At 36.1% G+C, this 22,217-nt stretch overlaps 1 protein-coding gene across 1 annotated transcript in view; it reads left to right on the top strand.

The window, feature by feature from the left end:
• Window positions 1-22,217, top strand: part of utrn (utrophin) — a 552,956-nt gene that overhangs the window by 153,080 nt on the left and 377,659 nt on the right. The window contains exons 13-23 of the mRNA XM_028797890.2: window positions 365-484; window positions 5,043-5,144; window positions 7,754-7,861; window positions 8,162-8,341; window positions 8,445-8,599; window positions 9,409-9,532; window positions 9,632-9,719; window positions 14,472-14,713; window positions 17,361-17,538; window positions 21,046-21,191; window positions 21,881-22,081. Of these exons, the coding sequence (XP_028653723.1) occupies window positions 365-484; window positions 5,043-5,144; window positions 7,754-7,861; window positions 8,162-8,341; window positions 8,445-8,599; window positions 9,409-9,532; window positions 9,632-9,719; window positions 14,472-14,713; window positions 17,361-17,538; window positions 21,046-21,191; window positions 21,881-22,081 (1,644 nt within the window). The remainder of the gene's footprint in view (window positions 1-364; window positions 485-5,042; window positions 5,145-7,753; window positions 7,862-8,161; window positions 8,342-8,444; window positions 8,600-9,408; window positions 9,533-9,631; window positions 9,720-14,471; window positions 14,714-17,360; window positions 17,539-21,045; window positions 21,192-21,880; window positions 22,082-22,217) is intronic.

Below are 22,217 nucleotides of genomic sequence, written 5' to 3'. Positions count from 1 at the left end.
TAATGAATGTGGTTAAAGGCTTTTCATTGTTTTTTTTTGCTTGCCAGTTTTAAAACCCTATCAGAGTTTTATAACATTTAGCTATTGTTTAAAACGCAAATGTATGTAGTCTAACAAAAATGGTTGGGTTTATTTAATTTTAAATGAAAGTTGCAGCTTTAACTTTGAAGTTTAGTTGTCATTAAATGATGCATGCTATGTAATGGATCAGTGGTGTTAAGCAATAAATAATTGGGCTTTGGGAGAAACAAATTACCTTATTTTTGGAACAAAAGCTGGGAAAGTCTCATTGTTTGAATGAATGTGACATGTTAAATTTTTGTACTTAATAGTTAAACAGTCTATTCTATTTAAACAATGGCAGGTGCTTCAGAATGATTTGGAAATTGAACAAGTGAGAGTAAATTCCTTGACCCACATGGTAGTCGTGGTGGATGAGAATAATGGAGAAAGTGCTACTGCCGCACTGGAGGAGCAGCTACAGGTGTGATATTTTTTTTTTTTTTTTTTTTTTTTTAATACAAATTAGTTGGACAATGGTCATATTGCAAAAAAAATAAGATATTTTGTAACTTTCATGTTAAACATTATTGTTTATGAAATTTGCTGTTATGAATGTTTATAAGTTTATAAGCATTATTACTTAAGTGCTCATACGTTTAAACATATAAACTAAAGTAGTTTGTTTTATAATTCATATGGTAACATCCAGGTTTGGTAGCAACAGTAATCCACATCTTCTGTTGAAATTAATAATAAAATCAGCAATGATGGACAAAATTCTGTGCTCTGCTATCAGCACATTATTATGTTATATGCGTATTATGTGCACAAATGTAACTTTTGTAATTTGAGTAAAACTTATACAACTTCTTTAAATGTAATTAAAAAATATTTTCAGTTTCACTAATTTGGTATTTTTTTTGTGATCAACTTTTTTTTATTTATTTATTTATTTTTTTTTTTATTTTTATTTTATTAATTTTCACTGTAATCATTCCATACAAATAGATCAATTTATAACCCAACAAAATTGAAGACAAATCAAACCCCACCCCTGAGAAGGAGAGCTTAGCTAAAGGAAAATTGCTTAAGGCTTTTTAATAAGGCAACATTAAAGAAAGGAAAGGGAGAAGTAAGTATATATGTAAGAGATGGAGAAGGGAATTAAATGCGGTAATAGTTATTTCCCTTATTCTAAAATAATATTGATTAAATTCTGCCAGGTTTTGAAAAAATTTTGTACAGATCCTCTAACTGAGAATTTGATTTTTTCCAATTTCAAATAATATAAAACATCAGTTTCCCACTGACTTACAAGAGGAGAATTAGGATTCTTCCAATTTAACAAAATAAGTCTGCGTGCCAAAAGTGTAGTGAATGCAATCACCGTTTGCTTGTCCTTCTCCAATTCAAGTCCATCTGGAAGAACACCGAACACAGCTGTTAATGGGTTAGGAGGGATTGTGACCCCAAGGCTGTCTGAAAGGCACTTAAAAATTTTTGTCCAAAATGATGCTAGTTTGGTGCAGGCCCAGAACATGTGACCCAGTGAGGCAGGAGCTTGGTTGCAGCGTTCGCAGGTTGGATCCTGCCCTGGTAACATTTTGGACAGTTTTAAGCGAGACAGATGAGCTCGATATATAATTTTTAGTTGAATAATTCTATGCTTTGCACATATAGAACTCGAGTGAATTCTCTGCTTTGCTACCTTCCACTCCTTTTCTGATATATTGATTAAGAGATCTTCTTCCCAATGTCCTCTTGGATCTTTGAAAGGTAGGGACTCTAATAAGATTTTATATAATGCGGAAATAGTGTTTAATTCCTTGAAATTGTGCAGTATTTTTTCCAGCATTGTGGAGGGTGCAACGTGGGGGAAATCGGGCAATTTCTGTTTAACAAAATTTCTAATTTGAAGATAGTAAAAGAAATGTGTAGCTGGGAGGTTGAATTTTGAACGTAATTGTTCAAAAGATGTAAATATGTTGTCTATATAAAGATCTCTGAGCATTTTAATCCCAAAACTTTTCCAGGTATTAAAAACTGGATATACTTGTGAAGGTTGAAAGAGGTGGCTCTCTTGCAGAGGTGCCACCGATAAAAGATTTTCCATCTTAAAATGCTTTCTAATTTGGTTCCATATTCTGAGTGAGTAAAGCACAATTGGGTTATTAGTATATTTGCGATAACTTGCACTTATTGGAGAGCAGAGCAAGGAGTATAAAGAAGTACTACAGGATTTTACTTCTATTGCGGACCAAGCCTGTGTATGTTCATTTATTTGTGTCCAGGTTTTTATGGCTTGTATGTTTGCTGCCCAGTAATAAAACTGAAAATTAGGTAAAGCCATGACACCTTCTGCCTGAGGTCTTTGTAGGGTCACTCTTCGGATACGTGGGTGTTTTGAGTTCCAAATGAATGAGGTTATTGTTGAATCTAACTGTTTAAAAAACGATTTATTGATATATATTGGAATGTTTTGAAATAAAAAGAGAAGTTTAGGAAGGATGTTCATCTTAACAATGTTAATTCTTCCGGCTAGAGTGAGATGAAGGGTTGACCATCTATGCAAGTCTTGCTTAATTTTTTCCATACAGACGGCAAAATTTTGTTGATAAAGAGCTTTATGTTTACTTGTGATATTTACCCCCTAGGTATTTAAACTGATCTGCTATGGTAAAAGGTAGGGTGTCTAATCTAATATAATATGCTTGTGAATTCACTGGAAAGAGTATACTTTTATTCAGATTAATTCTAAGACCAGATATCTTTTGAACTTTTTAAACAGTACCTGTTTTAATCACTTTAAGAAAAACTGTTGACCTATTTACATTACTTTTTATTGTTTACTCATCTTAATCTTAACCTTTTTGCACTACTTGAAGTATTTGCATGTAATGACTAGAATTTCTATTTGTTTCCATCAAAGATTTTAATGCATACAGAATTGCAATTTATTTAAATACATTTTTGTTGTGTTAAATTATGTAGTGTATTAAGTAATTAAAATGGTATTGAATTTCAGTACTTAGTATGATATCAAATTTTGAAATTATAGTATTGTGATAACACTATGTCCAAGTGTAGATAATTGCAATAATTACTGACTTTGATAGATAGTACCTTATCTGTCCCAAGAGACATCTTTAGCTTATTACAGAAACTAAATATGTAAATATTGTTACAAACAAAAACAACCTCCCTTAAATACACACCAGAATTACAAAAAATAAAGAAAAATGGAGAACCTCTTTCCAAGATATAAAACAGAATCAAGTAGCTAAACAATTAAATAAAAAATTATTAGAAGGAGACGAGCAATTGAGAGAGAGGATTTGGCTGTGGTGTATTATGTGTTAGAAGGCAATGAAAGGAAGATTTAGGTGTTGGCTAGAGGAGGCAGGAGTTTGCTTTTGAGGTGAATAGGAAGAAAAAATCTAAATTAAAGATGTTGAATTACATTTGTTTGTAATTTCTAAATATACAATGCTTAAGGTTGCCTGCCATGCAAAAACTTGCAAACCACATGGGCCTTAAACCCTGATCTTGGTCTTAAGAGCTTATGATGCAATATGTGTACCACGACCCAAGAATTGGAGGTATGGGCTACCTCACCTATGTAACTGGGCTTTGGATCCTTCTCAAGGAAAGTGGTAGTGCAGCCACGTGCCCTCCTGACAGGGAAAAAACAGTGCAGGCACACAGCTTTGCTAACAGGTAAAAAACACCCCACCGACTTCTACTGAAAATAAAGCACATTGCATAGTCCATCCATCCATCCATTTTTCAACCCACTGAATCCGAACACAGGGTCACGGGGGTCTGCTGGAGCAAATCCCAGCCAACACAGGGCACAAGGCAGGAACCAATCCCGGGCAGGGTGCCAACCCACCGCAGACATTGCATAGTCGACTCATCATTTTAATCACATTCACAAGTCATACACCCTAAACACAGCAGAAAGTCATGCATGACCAAAGAATTGGAGGTGTGAGCTTTATATTCCATATTATTGGTCTTCGGATCCAGTAACAGTGAAGCACATTGCACAGACAGACTGATTGTTTTCATTTTAAACACAAGTCATACACTCTGTTAGTGCATGACAAAGGTGGTGGAACCCTCGGCAGAGTGACCTGAGGAGCTGTGTTTCGTGAGAAATGCATGAACCATCTTTCTTCAAGGACCATGGGTCTGAGTGTTTCCTATGTTTTTTCCATATCTTAATCAATGATAAATTGTTTTTTGGAAAAATGCAATAGCACACATGATTCAGTAAGTTTGCTGAAAATAAAATACAGTAAATGTATACTTCTGTGATATTCTTTCCCATTATGTTCATCATTTTTGGTTTGCATCAGTACTAGCTGCTAGCTCAGGATAAAAGGGCAAATTAAAACAGTTTGTACATTTGGAAAAACTGGTTAGTTAACTCGGAACTGTGTTAAATAAATCTAAATTGTTAATGTTTAGACAAGTCCTGCTTATATACCACATTCTTGGAGTGTGGATGTCACTGAACTCGAACTCCACTGCATAAATATAAAGGTTTCCAGTGTTTTGGTCTGCATCATTTTGAAGAAATCACTTAATTAGTTTCAGATTGCATTGGAGACATTTTTTATGCAAATAATAAGGATTCTTTAGCGTGAGAAAAACCTATTAACTACACCCAAATTTTGAAGTAATTGGTTGTTGTGTGGAATTATTTTGATCCAGCTTTGACTTTGGCATTGATATTTTGCATTGAATATTGTGTGCAAGTGGATACCTACTTTATTGCTTTAACATTATGCAGCTAAAGGAGGCTAGATATTAAATAAATACGTACTGTAACTGAAATGCACCTTTTAAACCATTGTGTTAACAGATAATGTAATGAGCTGTGGAAGCAACTTCACAATAAACCATTTGATGATAAGGTTTGATTAGAAAGTTTATTTATCCACAAATCAAGTTTTAAAACAAAATTATTATTTAAATTTTATTGTCTCTGCTTAAAATGTGTAATGTACTATATGTAATTGTTTATCTTCTAGTCCCTGGGTGAGCGTTGGGCAGCTGTTTGTCGCTGGACAGAGGAGAGGTGGCGCAAACTTCAAGACATTCTTTTAGTATGGCAGCAGTTTATTGAAGACCAGGTAATTTTTAAAAGGCTGCATTCATATAAACTAATATGAAGTAAACATGACATTTTATAACAATTGTTTACATATCTAAATTTTTTGCCTTGCCTCATGTATTCATCTTTGACTAAAGTCATTTAAAATGTCTAATTCTCTTTAAGATTTACTGTATGTTCAAGAATACAGAACTAGAATCTGTTACATAATAACATGTTTATTTTTAACAATTTAAGATTAAACTGTTTTAAAAAGGGTATTTTTTTCTCTCATGTTAGTGCATTTACTTAGCACTCTGGTTGTTTGGTGGTTTCTAGATTAATCCTTTGAGAAATAGATTAATATGCCAGTCCTACAGATTCAACCCTTACAAACATTAGAGCACAGGTGTCGAACTCTGGTCCTGGAGGGCCGCAGTGGCTACAGGTTTACATTCTAACCATCTTCATTAGTTACCAGATTTTGCTGCTAGTGACTTCTTTTGCCTTCATTTTAATTAACTTGACACCCCCCTCTTTTTCCTTAATTAGCAGCGAAACAATAATGAAACACAAAACAAGCCGCCACATCACACAATATCTGAAAATAAAGAAGAGTGATGGTCTCGGTAAGGTTGATCTCTCAGGTCACCAAAATATTTTGACGGTGTTCTTAGAAAAAACAGAAAAATCAACAGTTTTAGAAATGTCTGCTCTGGCAGAATGAGAGCAACAACAAGCCAATTAACAGCAAGAATCAGCTTCTCATTAAGAGATTGGTTGGAGTTTGAAATCCCAATTTAGCTGGTCATCTGTCAGCTCGATTCACATCTCATTTCTGTTTGGCTCTCATTTATTGAAGAAAGGAATCAATTCAGAGGGCTGAACTCTTCTAACAGGGCTATTAAAGTGATGGGGAAAAGAAGTGAATTAGCAGTGAAAACTGGTCACTGATTAGGAAAAGGGTTAGAATGAAAACCTGCAGCCACTGTGGCCCTCCAGGCCTGGAGTTCGACACCCCTGATCTAGAGGATTGGCATATTTCTGACAACATTCTAACAGCATTTTATAGTTGAAAGAACAACAGTTTGAAGCAGCATCATTGCAGTCTTCTCATGAAACAACTTTCACATTTGTGCAATGAGAATGTTTCTCCTGTTGTACACATGCTGGTTTATTGGATTACCAAGAGAACTCTTCCTCTATACTTTGTTAATAATGCATATCATGCACATTATACAAGCCAGGGATCAACAGGTATTTTTGGTCTTATACAGTATAACAATAACAGATAATCTGCTATTCGTCACACCTCAGCCCTTGTACCTTGACGGTAGATTAACCTATTTTAGCTGTTCTGATCGAAGGACAAATTTTTAATTATAGGTTTACTTTTTTCAGACTTGATTTAATCTTTAAATATGGCTGATTGAGGCTGACATAGTAATACAATGGTTACCATTGTTGCTTCACAGTGATATAGTCAGTTCAAATCTGACCTGATCACATTTGTGTTCTGTTTTCCACCCACATTCAAGAGACATGCACACTAGGATTAACTATTAGCCTTAAATTATCCTGGGGTGAGGATTTTACATGCATTTGCAAGATGATAGCCTGGTACTTTGTTCAAGTTAGGTTTCTTATTGCTTGGGCATTAATGTTTGTATCCGATTCTGTAGGATTCGTTTTGGCTCTTGTCACCTTTAACTGAATTAACTGAAAAAAATGATTACATTTGCTTATGCTTTTTTTGTGTGCCTGTTTTTTCATAACAGTAATTTTTTTTGTTTGCATTTTTTATATCATTTGTAAATTTCAATGTTGTTTTACACCTGTAATTTTAGAGTCCTTAGCCAATAATTGTTATTGTAACCTTATGAATACTCTTTTTTTGTTTACTTTTTTTATGGGCACATACTAGGTTTGTCCCTAGTGATCTACCTGAAGCACTTTTTTTGTTTGAAATATAGATGTACCATGTATTATTTCATGTTCCAATCAGTTTATGCAAGTTTCAGAGAGAACAGATTGTTCAGGCAGAAAAGTTCTTGGGATACTGTTTATTTTTACTTTCTGGTGCCATCCACCATTAAAGTGCACATGTGGGTGCAAAACATTTGGCATTGATTGATGCAAAATTAAAAGTTGTTGCATTTGTGAGTCACTCAGTCTGTCAGTGATCACTGGCTTCTGGTGGGTGGGAGGTTTATATATCGCTGTCCCAGAAGGATTGTGGTTTCATGGTACAAGCAGGACACTCGTCATTTGGCTGGTGAGCTTCTGAGCTGCGGGTGGAAAATGAGATGGGTTAGTAGCAGTGTTCCTTTCTCTACTCAGTGGTTTTCCCTACCTTGTTGGAACCCTGAAGATGTTCCTGAAGCACAGGTGCTTGACAAATTTAAAATTCTAAATTTATAATTATACTGAACTGAGTTATACTCTTGTGATATTTCATGTTATTAATAGGTAATTTTTCAAATACAACAGTGTTGTTAGTGAGCAACTATAATTGTTAAATTGAGCGAAGATATTAAATAGTAGCCTCTGTAGCTAGAGGGAATTCCATCTTGCTATTTTATTGCATAGTTTGGTGTTGATCTTTAATAAAAGGGCATTTTAAGATGTGAACCTTTTTTTTTCTTCTAGTGTTTATTCAAGGCATGGCTTTCAGAGAAGGAGAAAACTCTAAGCAACATCCAGACCAGCACTTTCAAAGATCCAAATGAAACAATTGTAACAGTGCGAAAATTAGCAGTAAGATTTCAGTTAAAATCATTAATATTTCTTATTAGTAGCGCATAGCAGTTTGTCCAGTACCAATAATTAATAATTGTTCAGTTAAAATAAGTTCTTAGATTATAAAAAGTTATTTTTGTGATATTGCAAATTCATTAAAATTCATTGAATATGCTTTTTAGTATAGACATATAGGAATAAAAATGGTATAATTCTTTTGTGTATAACTGTATTTCAGACAGTACAAACAATAAAAGGTGAAAGAAGAATGTTAATACTTGGATGGATGCTGCTTAATCCTTAACTTTCTCCTAATAGAATTTAAAGGAAGATATGGAAATGAAACGAAAAACACTTGACCAATTAGGTGACGCTGGACAGGATGTTTCACAGCTGCTAAACAGTGGAAAGTTTTCTCAGTCACTGCATAGAGAAATGGAAGAAATGTCACAAAGGTGGGACAACCTAGTACAAAAACTCGAAGACTTTTCAAACCAGGTACTAGTCACTACATGAAGACTGCAATGCGCAAGTTGTGCAATTTTAGTATGTCTTATAAAATTATTATTATTTTTTTAAAATTGTATTTTACTGGTTTAAGATGACAGATCTTCTGACAGACTCTGGGGTATCACAAGTTCAAGAAACAATTGTTGAAGCAGTTTCTGTTCAGGAGAAAAAATCTACCCAAGAATTACCTCCACCACCACCTCCTAAGAAACGTCAAATATATATAGATTTGGATGTGAAAAAAATGTAAGAAACGACTGAATTTAAATTACTTTTTTTTTTTTGTTTAAACGTCATATAAAAGGCTTTGTATGTAAGCACCATCAGCAATATTAAAGGATACATTTTTCAAGTTTAAGTTCTTCACAGTCATGGAATGTATTAATTTGCCACTTGAAACTGTGTGAAACTTAAAAAAAAAAAAAAAAAAAAAAAAATAAAGTATAAATAAATAAATAATTACGCTGCTCTTGTGTTTTATAATGGATCTTATGTGTGCCAGGGTCCTGTTCCTTTAATAGATGGTAGTTGAATATCATTTCCATTTAAACTTGAATGCTGCAGAATTGCACCAGTCTGTAAGCAATGCAAATCATGCTTTTTTCTAATTAAGACAATATAATAATTTATTTTATCACTGCTATCAATCAAAATGGTGTAATAGCTAGTATACTGCCTGGCAGCTCCAGGGAGTCAGTTTTTAACTTTGACCCAATCAGTATTTTTATGGACTTTACAGACAGTCGCACTTTTATGTGGGTTTTGCCTTCTAAGTACTGAATTGTCTTTAAATCTCTAAATATCCTCAATGCACAAATTCTGTGGTATTTCTCAATGTTAAAACAATGTGATGTGTGTGAGAATATGGTAGCGATCATTTTCATGTTGTGCTTGTTAAATTTTGAGTCATGCAAGACTGTTGGGACGAATAGATATTTACAAATTTATAATTTTTTTTTCAGTTTTTTCTGTGACCTCAATGAACCACTTTAGTAGTATAGTCAAGCACAGAAAGTAGATTTGTTTTTAAAACAGTTTACTTGTACTTTATTTAGGATTGACAGAGAATGTGCTGAAGTTATGGATTGGATTTTGAGGTCAAAAGCCTCTCTTCATTCATTAAACTTTGAAAATTACTCAAAAAATCTAGATGTGAAAAATATTAAAGAAGCAATAAAGGTGAGTAAAAATGCTGGAAAATTTTTATGTTTTTAGTTTTCTTTAACCCATTTTAATATATACAGTAGTTGTATATAATGCTTGTATTTATTTTTTTAGACTGTTGAAGCTGGTCTTACTGAGAGAGAGCAGAAGGTTAATGATACTACGGAGACTCTACAGAGCCTCTTGGAACAAATGGAGAAAGGTCATTCTTACAATTTATATCATTAACATATAGTGTAGTTTTTCAGAATTGTGTTTTCTTGTTGCATGCTAAATTCTTATATAGTTGCTATTAAAACTTACAGCATTGAATGGGCACATTATACATTAATAAAGCAAAGTTTTAACTCAATGGATGTCTTTTTTGTCTCATGGAATAACTTAATGCGATACTTGGACACAAGACATTTAGGCTATAGTCAAGAAGGCTCACCAGTTGAGGCACACGCACATGCTGACTTTATAATGCTATTGGCAATGTGTTTTGCCACTAGTGGTAAAATAGCAGTGCTCACCACTGTGCAACAAACTAGATTACTACAGTAGATGTTGGTTTGATTTTTTGGAGACTTTTTAATATATTTTTTGTTCCTTTGACTTTTAATTTATTAAAATACTTATTAATTATGATTATGGAATGAAACACAGTGCTGTTCACTGTATCATAGTATATATTGCATACAATATTTTTGTGTGATTGTACAGAAAATTGTTTTACCTTGCTGGGTTGGTTGGTCGGGGGGGTGAAGTATGTCCTAACCCCTCTTGGAAGAACTATGAATAAGTATATATTTTGATAGTCAGCTCTTTAGAAAAGAAAAAAAATTCACAGATTGGGCACATAGTGCTGAAATTCTTTATGATGTTATAAGCCAATTATAATCATAACCCTTGCAGTTTGAAAATCGGTTTACGTCAAATTACGTTTTCATTCATTGTGAAATCAGTTTATCGTACTGCCCTACTTGTACCAGTGGATAGCAAAAGGGTATGGTTTCACTGAATTAAGGAACACCATCACTGAGAAATCGAGAGTATAGAGAAAGCCTTGTCGGCACATGAATCGGTCCTACAGAGTGCTAAAGTTTAGATATTTGGTGGAATTTATAATGTTGTAGAATGTGCTCTAGTACTACAAACTTGGTTTCTTGATAAGAGTAAACCAATGAGTAGACTAATATTTGAATGCCACAGATAAATATGGGGGAAATAATTTAAGAAATAACGAACATTCCTAGTATTAGAAAATGTAGTGTGTTTCTTTTGCAGATATAAAATTTAAACTTTATTTATCTTCCCAATAAAAAGGTGTTTGTTTTTATGCTAATGCAACACCCGTCATCTTGTATTTTGGTACAGTCAGAGGTGGGGTAGAGTAGCCAAAAATTGTACTCAAGTAAGAGTAGCGTTACTTCAAAATAATATTACTCAAGTAGAACTAAAAAGTAGTCATCCAAAAAATTACTCAAGAGTAAAAAAGTATTTGGTGAAAAGAGTGCTCAAGTACTGAGTAACTGTTTGAACATAATAAATTATTTATTTTTTAGAAATGTTGTAATAAGACAGACAAAGATATAATGTGCAAATTCTGCTATTTCCAAATAAAAAATGAGTAAAAATAAATATCTTTACAAAATAAAGATGCACAAATAACACAAAGTTCCAAATCTGTTTTTCACAACAAAGCTTTTGAAGCCAATACCTACAGCAGGTAACATGTATGTTTGAACAGTGCAAACTACTTACTGTACAGTGACGATATACTATACACTGACAGTATAATACTGTATATTCACTTTGTGGTGTAGCGGGTCTTTCATCCATCCATCCATCCATCCATCCATCCATGTTCTTCCGCTTATCCGAGATTGGGTCACAGGGGCAACAGCTTGAGCAGAGATGCCCAGACTTCCCTCTCCCCGGCCACTTTTACTAGCTCTTCCAGGGGAATCCCGAGGCATTCCCAGGCCAGCTGAGAGACATAGGCTCTCCAGCATGTCCTGGGTCTTGTCCGGGGCCTCCTCCCGGTTAGACGTGCCTGGAACACCTCACCAGGGAGGCGTCCAGGAGGCACCCTGATCACATGCCCGAGCCACTTCATCTGACTCCTCTCAATGTGGAGGAGCAGTGGCTCTACTCTGAGCTCCTCCTGAATGACTGAGCTTCTCACCCTATCTTTAAGGTAAAGCTCAGACACCCTGCGGAGGAAACTCATTTCAGCCGCTTGTATTCGCGATCTTGTTCTTTCGGTCACTACCCACAGCTCATGACCATAGGTAAGGGTAGGAACATAGATCGACTGGTAAATTGAGAGCTTTGCCTTACGGCTCACTTCCTTTTTCACCACGACAGACCGATGCAGAGCCTGGATCACTGCGGACGTTGCACCGATCCACCTGTCGATCTCCCGCTCCATTCTTGCCTCACTCGTGAACAAGACCCCGAGAACTGAACTCCTCCACTTGTAGCAGGATCTCGATCCCAACCCTGAGAGGGCACTCCACCCTTTTCCAGCTGAGGAGCATGGTCTCGGATTTGGAGGTGCTGATTTCCATCCCAGCCACTTCACACTCTGCTGCGAACCGATCCAGAGAGAGCTGAAGATAACGGCCTGATGAAGCAATCAGGACGACAACATCTGGAAAAAGCAGTGACCCAATCCTGAGCCCACCAAACCGGACCTCCTCAATGCTCTGGCTGCGCCTAGAAATTCTATCCATAACAGTTATGAACAGAATCGGTGACAAAGGACAGCCCTGGTGGAGTCCAACTGTCACCGGAAACAGGTTCGACCAGACCAGACCATGCTCTGACACCAGTTGTACAGGGACCGAACAGCCCTTATCAGGGGGTCCGGTACCCCATACTCCCCGAGCACCCCCCACAGGATTCCCCGAGGGACACGGTCGAATGCCTTTTCCAAGTCCACAAAACACATATAGACTGGTTTGGCAAACTCCCATGCGCCCTCCAGGACCCTGCCAAGGGTGTAGAGCTGGTCCACTGTTCCTCGACTAGGACGAAAACCACACTGTTTCTCCTGAATCCAAAGTTCTACTATCTGACGGACCCTCCTCTCCAGGATTCCCGAATAGACTCTTCCAGGCAGGTTGAGGAGTGTGATCCCTCTGTAGTTGGAACACACCCTCCGGTCCCCTTTCTTAAAGAGGGGGACCACCACCCCAGTCTGCCAATCCAGAGGCACTGTCCCTGATGTCCATGCGATGTTGCAGAGGCGTGTCAACCAAGACAGTCCTACAACATCCAGAGCCTTGAGGAACTCCGGGCGTATCGCATCCACCCCCGGGGCCCTGCCACCAAGGGGCTTTTTGATCACCTCGGTGACCTCAGTCCCAGAGATGGGAGAGCCCATCTCCGAGTCCCCAGGCTCTGCTTCCTCATTGGAAGGCATGTTATTGGGATTGAGGAGGTCTTCGAAGTACTCCCCACACCGACCCACAAAGTCCCGAGTTGAGGTCAGCAGTGCACCATCCCCAATATATACAGTGTTGACACTGCACTGCTTCCCCCTCCTGAGATGCTGGATGGTGAACCAGAATCTCCTCGAAGCTGTCCGGAAGTCATTCTCCATGGCCTCCCCAAACTCCTCCCACGCTGGAGTTTTTGAATCAGCAACCACCGAAGCCGCATTCCGCTTGGCCTGCCAGTACCTATTAGCTGCCTCTGGAGTCCCACAGGACAAAAAGGTCCTGTAGGACTCCTCCTTCAGCTTGACGGCATCCCTCATCGCCGGTGTCCACCAACGGATTTGGGGATTGCTGCCACGACAGGCACCGACCACCTTACGGCCACAGCTCCGGTCAGCCGCCTCAACAATAGAGGCACGGAACATGTAGTGGGTCCGCAGCTTCAAAAAAAAAAAAAATAAGGGCCAGTTTCAAATCCATAAAGCCGTGTCACTCTCCGTAGGCACAATTGCATGACCGTGGGGTGTTAATGTGGTAGTTGGAGCAAGTCACACCTGCATGTACGGGTGCGATCGTTCTCAATTGCTTCATTGGCTTTCTACAGCGTGTGTTTAAGCCAACAAAGGCCCACGGAGACAGGAGTGTATATATACAGGTCGGCACAAAAAAAGAAGGGGGAATCAAAAGAAAAGAGACTGTAGGGGACCGGCATCGTCACACACTTGCCCTCCAAATAGCACAGCTGATAGAAAATAACATTAGAACAAGGAAGCTTGTGCACGTACAAGAAGTCTCACTTTACCATGACTGTCTGTGTCTGTGCATGTTTGGTTAAAACGTGCTTGTTCTTCACTCAGTGAAGTGAAGGTTAAGCTTCAGCAGGAGTTGACTCCCAAGGTTCTTGCAGTGAAGCTGTGACCGTTTAGCAGTGAACAGGAGCCCCGCATGACTAAGTCTCTCACAGGCTGCAGACGCAGGAAGTTTGTGTGTGGTCATGTGACTGCATGGCTGCGTCTGATTGGTGAAACGTAGTCATGTGATTATTTTTGCTACGTCTGATTGGTGATGCAGTAGATCCGCTGGTGACTTCTCTCTGGCAAAAATATAGCGTATCTAATGTGTAAATGGAAAAAAGTAACAAGTCGAGTGTTGCCCAATGTAGCGGAGTAAGAGTAGTGTTTCTTCTTCACAAATGTACTCAAGTAAAAGTAAAAAGTATGGTGCAGTAAAACTACTCATAGAAGTAAATTTTTTTTAAAAAAGTTACTCAAGTAAATGTAACAGAGTAAATGTAACTCGTTACTACCCAGCTCTGGGTATAGTATATCTTCACTACAGTAAGTGAAGCATTTGTTCTGTGATTATTAATAAATTACATTTTCAGCACACTTTTTTTGGGGGGTAATAAAAGTTATTTTTTGCAAACTCATTATGGTGCATTGTAAATGTTTTAATGATGATTGCTCAGAATTCTACATTAAACTCTTATGGATTGCTTACTAATTGTCAACTCTTGATTAATACAGAAGCCATTCCTGGGGAGGAAGTCAGAAATACTCTTGAACACATTTCAGTGGAATGGAAGGATATTGGAAAACAAGTACAAGAGTGTAGGGAAAAGATTCAGCATCAAGAGAAAATTAATACATTTTATTATGAACTGAAAAAGCTGGAGTGTGTTGTGAAGGAAAAACAGGAATGGTTGAATAGTGCATCTATACAAGGATTGAGAGAATCGCCTTCTCACAATCTGAAAGAATCTTATGAGGTTGGTGCAAAGTAAAGTAATGTAATAAATAACTATGTAATTAATGATGTTTCTCTAAACTATGTGAAAATTAGCCCATTTGATTAAACACTTTCTAAACTGTGTTCATAAAATTATACACACCCTATTATTAGGTCTGTCATCTTTATGAGCCTGTATCTGTGACAACATATTCAATAATAAAGTGTAATCTAATTGTAGGGTGGCTTTCCCTAGCTATGCCTTTTGAAACCTTATTCTGAATAATGTTTTTTTCATGCACAGTTGCAGTAGATTAACAACTTAATAATCAATTTCAATTTGCAATTTCAAGCAAAATGCATATGTTAGTCAAAAAAACTAAATATGCAATCCATTATCACAGAAAGCACATTGTGATGGTGCAAAACAGAGTTTATGATTGTCTTGGTAAAGATATTAACAAAGAAAACAAATGAGTCATTCCAAGTATGAAGACAAAAAAATGTTTTAGACTGTGATTGGTTGATTTATTAATTTTAATAGAAAATAGTTTTTGAGTTAGAGCTCTGATTGAGTCCATTAAATAAACCCATCCAGGTTCCCATGTGTAACATTCTTCATCTTATACCTTCCCGTTCCTCATTAGTGTATAGGTTGTGTTATTGCTACTGTCCACGCTTCTATTTATTGCTACATGTTGATCTATCTCTTGGCTATTCCTTGATGCAATCCATCCATCTCTTTAGTGTTCTTGTGTCCTATCTTCCTTCTACTTTCTGCTGTAATGTTCATTTTACTATGAGTATAAATGTGGTAATTGCAGTAGGCTTCCAGTTGCCTATAGACCTATTAAAATGACTATATCAAGTATCAATTCAATGATCTTCTCCCCAAAAACTATCCCATGCCACTGAAATTTTTACTTTTTCTTTTGCCCTATATCATTTAAATTCTCAGCTGTTTATTTGTTAGTAAAATACTATGTGTACAATCCCATTAAAAATCTAAATAATGAAACGAGCAAGCACATACCAGTCAGCCGCACTGGACTGCAAGTGCCAAAATATAATGTAAGTAATGGAGTGATACTGCTTGCCATCTTGTTTTGTATGTTAGTTCAAGGGTTGTGATGTCTAATTGTAATGATTTTGCAGTTCCCATCAATCTGTATAGGGATTATGTGTTTTAGTATGGTTTGGAGTTTCATTTTTGTCTAGAACCAGTTTTGAGAAAGTTCATTATTTAATCCCGCTATGTTGCAGTGCAGTTTTTATTTCCAGTTTAGTTTCTGTTTCTGCTGTCTCCATGGAGATTTTGCCCATAATTCCGCTCATTTGTGCCCTCATTTGTGAGGTGTGTCTAGGTTATCCAAGCTTGATGGATAAACCTTATTTCAGTGCTTTGAAAGGTCATTGTTGAGTCTTTCTGGTTTTTAGAATTCCCACTATTGTTTTTAACTCCAAATTTTCCAATCATGTTTTGGCTTTGCCAAAAGATCTCCTTGACAGCTGGTTTTCATCTTTAGCCTGTTCTTGGACATATGGTTCTCTTGGTCATTTTCAGGTTTTTTTTTTCTCTCTGTTTCTTATGAGTCAGTATAGCAAAGATGTAACCAGTTCTGTACTGAGTTTATAGCAGGACCCTCATGTGCACACCCTCAATCAAACTCGCACAGTTTGGAATTACCAGTTAAACTAATGCAAAGTGTTTTGCGATGTAAAAGGAAAGCCCATGAAGTCTAGGTGTAAATTTTGAATTGCTCACTGATGTTAACATTGCATATTTGAAACAGTATTAAGCTATGTATACATTGGTTATCAAAAGTTCAGCAAAATCTGGAATCAAGACATATGTTAGGTTTTTTTTTTTTTTTAATATAACTTGTTAGTAACAAGAAATCTGAAATCAAGATGACAGACTGCCGGTATTCTTTTCTATATAGTTCTATATGTTAGAAGGTTTTTTTTTTTTTTTAATATAACTTGTTATTAACAAGAAATCTGAAATCAAGATGATAGACTGCCGGTATTCTTTACTATATAGTTCTGAGTAAATTAAATGTCCTAGGCACTGCACATACGGATTGCATATATACAGATATACAAATCATTGTTTTTGTAGAACAACTTAAACCCAAATTGTAATGTTTACGTGTGAATATGGGTTAACTTTTATTGTACCTGATTTACAATACATGGTTTTTCTTGAACAATTCACTACAAACTATTATTAATGGGTCCTTCTCAAAAATACAGCCTGAATTTTTTTTTCTTCACATGCTTAAAGTGTTTTCAGTTTATTTACACTTTTAATGTATAGGCAGATATGAGGCATGGACCTGTAGCTGGGTGCTACACCATTTCAGATGTGATTTTACATATAGTATGTTTTATCAATTGTTTAAATTCTGCATGGTATTAAATATTTGTTTAAAGTTGTTTTGTCTATACTGCAGTTTTATTTTATAATTTAATAAGCTACAACTTATTCTTCTGTACCAAATGCGCTAATGCTTAATGCTAGTGTGCTAATTAACTTTTTTCTTCTTTAAATATACTATATCTAGTCTATTCCTTTGTTTCATTATTTTCTTTTAATTTGTCTTGTATTTGTGAAGTCATCATTTTATTATATATAATTACTGTTGGTCAATTTTGTTTAAGCTGCCCTTTTTTTGTACTGCTAGTCTCAAGTGAAGCAGCTGCTGACATTGACACCAAGGATAGAGGAGCTGCAGGCTGAGGCAGATGACCTTGCGGGAGTACATTCGATTAATTTCGTTCAAAAGGATCTTGGTGCCTTTATTACTAACTATAAGGAGATTGTCATGTTGGGTCAAAATAAGCAACAGCAACTTAATTCAGGTACTAAATACCATCTTGTCACTGTGAAATACTTAACACATCCTAATTTCAAAAAGTGTGAGAGAGAAATATTCCTCTTTAAACTTAGAAATTTATATGGTAAAAAATGAAGAAGATCGTAGGGCCTCTGTTGTTTATTATCCAGGGACTGTGAATGCTGTTGCATTGGATTTTCCTGCAAGGGCAAGTGTTCCTTGGAAATCTGTAATTATTTACTTTTTTCAGGTTTTTCTTTTCACCTCAGGATTTTGTGACTTCCCAACCCCACAATCGACCCCCATTTTACATTTTAAGCTCCTGTGGTCAAAGAAAGCATGAGCCAATTGTGATATCATCAGGTGCATAATGTAAACCTGCCAGTCCATCACAGAAAGCACTTGTTTGGCACCTGCAAAGCCATACATTGTTACAGTTGGTACAACCCAAAAAAACAGGAGCAAGCAATAATGCTCTCTGTGGTCTGTTTTTACTCCCACATCCCTTTTCCTGTCCGCTTGCTATTTTTGATTCCCATTTTGATTGCCTGTCTCCCTTCTCTGTGGATTGCTGCCATTTCTTCCTGGGTATTATGAAATACGTTTGCTATGTGTTTAGATATATTTGTAGAGTAAACATAGGTTTTATACCAAGTTTAGTTAGCCACGCTACTGCACGCACCTACACCCTTCCCTGAGCACACTGTTTTTACTAAACAAATGCACACTGCAAAAGACCGCAATCTCATTTCAAGTTCTCACTCAAAAAAGAGATCCATGGCTGTATTATAGACGGAATCATGGATGTACTTTCATCTCATTTTAGTATATGTGTAACAGGCCTGAAGGGTTTGCATTTTAGAGTCTGCCAAATGCTTCTATACTGTAGGTGTTGAACTATTGTTCTGTTAATATTTATGTATGTCCAGCCTATATTTTCATGGATGATAGGTGCAGCTACAATCCAGGTAAGCCTTACTATTTATGAAAGGTATCAAAATCAAAGACACCTCTGTGATTTGTGCAGGTGGTAAGTATGTAGTTTGATAATGAAGCAGGAAGACTGTGATGACTTGGCACCCTTTCAGCTTTGGACTGACCAGCTTAAAGTGGGCAGTAACTGACCAGTGGCATGCAAAACTCACTCTTACTATCAGAGATATTCAAAAAAATGTTATTAAAAACAAACCAAAAAAAATAGCGAAGAATAACTGCACAAACTTAATAAAGCTCAGAGAAATACCATCACAAAAACAGTGTCTAACAATTTAAATAAGACCAGAATATCTATAGTATGGCACCTTGTACCCTGTCCTGTGAAAAGATGCATACTGTAATCTCGTATGCCATTGACATATAAACTGCATACATTCAAAATGTAACAGAATATATGAAAATATACCTAAAAGAAAAGTAACTAGGTTGGAACCTAGCTGTCGAGTCTGTGCTAGCCTCTGCACCACAATGCTGTGCACTAAGATTGGTTATTTTTTATTTTATTTTAGCAGATGTCTTTATTTTATGGTGCATGAGTGATTACACAGTAAAGATTAAGTTCAGTATTTTTGAAGTGAAAGTTATTTTTTATAATTATGTCAGGCTTTCATTTTCTCTAGCAAAAGAAGCATTATTTATAAAGTAAAAAAATACAGATCAAGACTACAGATCAAGTACATAAATCAGAATAGTGTACATCCATGTATTTTTTGCAAAAATATAATTTATTTTTCTGAAACTTTTTCCCCCGATTCAAGCATTCAGACTATACTTAATTCTGATTAAAAACTAATTTTCTAGGGATTTAGACAAATAAGCTCTTATTGTATACCATCAATACACCACAACTATGAAAGTGGGAAAGACCTCATTACACACCCATACATATTCCGAGGAGCTGTAACAGAGTGAAGATGAGAGAAAAATAGGCTGGTGGTGGAAAGTATGAAATAATTTATGTCAACGACAAATGCCTTTTCTACAGAGAGTGAAACTTACTGATACCACCCCTAAAAAACAAACAAATATCCAGCAACGAGCACCCTTTATCTCACTAGACTGCTGTTTGTGTTACTTATGGGCATGATTTTCCAGCCATCACTAACCATTGAATTCTGGATGCAGTGTCCAAACAACAGGATTTTAAAAACAAAATTCAAACTTTAGTAAGGAAAAGAGGCACAATTGTGCATTCGTCACATACTCTGAAAGTCCATTTTCTAAATTGAAATGTTTAAATTAAGATTGTTGAACATGTTTAATGCAATTTAGGATCACAAAAGCTGAAGCTCCTAATGGCAGTATTAAGTTCCAGGTAAGAACTAAACCTGTATTGGCTGCTGGTTCATTGCAGGGCCCACTCATAGACACACAGAAGCAGTTTAGTATTGCCCACTAATCCAACCCATGCATCTTTGGGATGTGACAGGCAAAACCAAAATAATTGGGGGAAAAACACTCACACTTGGATTGAGATAAACCTATGGATTCTACCCAGACAGCAACAAGCCTTGGTATTAGAACACAATACTATGAACGATGAAGGAGAGACCAATTGCAATTGCTGGAGTTGTTTTGTTTAACTTGTTTGATACATTTTTCTACTATGCTTAATCAGCCTGGTAATATCATATAGCAGTTAACTTAGCAATACTGTTAGTAATGGTATGATTAATCCATACAGACAAATATGTAAAATAGATTTTTCCAAATTAATTACATGACAGTAATGAATAGCTGGTAACTACTGCAAAACATAGTATCAAATTGGTAAAATACAACACAATAAAAACCAAATTGGAATGTGTTGAAGGCCTGAAATGCTGTAATGGATGTATATTAACAAATAAAATTAAGTTGAACAGACAAAACATGAAATATCTTGGGTTCATTCGAACTGCAATAAATAAAAGTAAATTTAGAAGGTACTGTGTTGGGTATGATGTTAATCTGCGTCCAGCCTTGCAAGCAAGTCCTCCAACTTACAGGGAAAACTTGGGGATTGATGGCAGGATTGGCACTCCAGCCACCATAAAAAAACAAAAAAAACAAAACAAAACACACTATTGCAGTGTGGTGCTGAGGTTTCACCCTCTGCACTCGGATCCAGGTGGTTCGTTGTGGGGTTGGTGTGGCAATGCGCTATCGGCACATGCTCCCAAACTCTCTTTCCATACCATCCCAACATTGTCTGATTTGGGGTTGTAGATTTCTTGCAGTATATTTTTAATTGCATCTTAACCAGTTTACTGATGTTGTTTTTTTGTTTAACATTCAGGATTTCTTAACATTTGTATGATGTTTAACCATTTTGCTTGCAGTTGTAATATATAATTTTATGCCTGACACTAATGCGTGCCTGAGCAGCAGTAGTTTCACTGTGAAAGTACTGTTTTTCAAGTGTATGGATTTTCCTTGATCAGTGGTTATACATTTGACATTGTTTTTTTTTTTTTTTTTGATGATGCCTTTTGCATCAGATGCATCATTTTTGCAGCCATTTCATTGTTTTACCTTTTTCTCTTTACTTTTATAGATCTTGCTACCCTGCCCATTCAGGAGCTGCAGGACAGCTTAAAAAACCTTGGATACTTTTTGGAGGAAGCAGAGAAAGAACTTACTATGATACAGAGTACAGTACAGAACCAAGAAACCTTAGAGAATTCTGTGAGAAACATACAGGTAGGAGTCTACAGCACATTGACTTTTCTCTATATTTTTATTTGATGCAACAGCAAAATTATCTTGAGCCTCACTCTTTGGTTGGGGAGACAACTAATGTAGAATCCATCATTACATCACATAAAACATGACAGTGTCTGAAAAATATTTCTGTATTTCTTTCTTTATTTTATAAATAGAATTAGGCAACCCTATAAAAATTCATAATTATCAGAATAGATGCGGAGTTTACTCCAGATCCTTGCAAGGAGTGCTTATGAAAATAATTCAATTGCTGAACACATAAAAATAGTTAGTGTTAATCTGATAAACTGCTTAGGCCTATCAAGAATACAACTATGACATTTCTTAATAGACCTTACTTGCAAAGTTATGAATTGCAGGAACTTAACAACCCTGACCATCTTCACTAATTTTATGTATATGTACATGTTAAATTGGCTATTTTTATTCTGTTGTTGAATGATGAGTACTGCTGTCCTTGTGTCACATGCTTGTATTATTTTTTTCTTTGAATGAACTTAATCTTATCCCATGTGACTGGAGTAACAGACATAAAGTAATAAATATATACGTGACAAGATAAATTCAAAAACTCTTGCTAAAGATCCACAAGTTTGTTTTGTTTTTTTTTTTTTCTCTTATCAGAATAACAGTTTCAAACTTCTTCCTTTTTTTTTTTTGTTTAGACTATTTTTGACAAGCTAGAACAGCAGAAACCACTTTTAGAAAGACTTGCAACAGATACCAAAAGACTTCATTCACCGGGTCCTGGTGATTTAGCCAAAGAATATGAACAAGTTCAGTCCCTCTGGTCTGCAGTGAAGTCAAGAACTAACACAGACTTAGAAATGATGCAAGAACTGAAGGCAAGACTTTCAGAGTTTGAGGTATGTGAAGAATGCACACTTGTGCCTCTTTTTCCTTACTAAACTGAATTTTGTTTTTAAAATCCTGTTGTTTGAACAATGCTTTAAATTTGTTGCTTTTTAAAAAATGATTTAGTGCTGAAATGGTAATGTTTTA

Source organism: Erpetoichthys calabaricus, chromosome 3 (genome assembly GCF_900747795.2).
Source record: "Erpetoichthys calabaricus chromosome 3, fErpCal1.3, whole genome shotgun sequence".
In the NCBI taxonomy this organism is placed as follows: Eukaryota; Metazoa; Chordata; class Cladistia; order Polypteriformes; family Polypteridae; genus Erpetoichthys; species Erpetoichthys calabaricus.
This window is presented reverse-complemented; position numbering and strand designations above follow the sequence as displayed.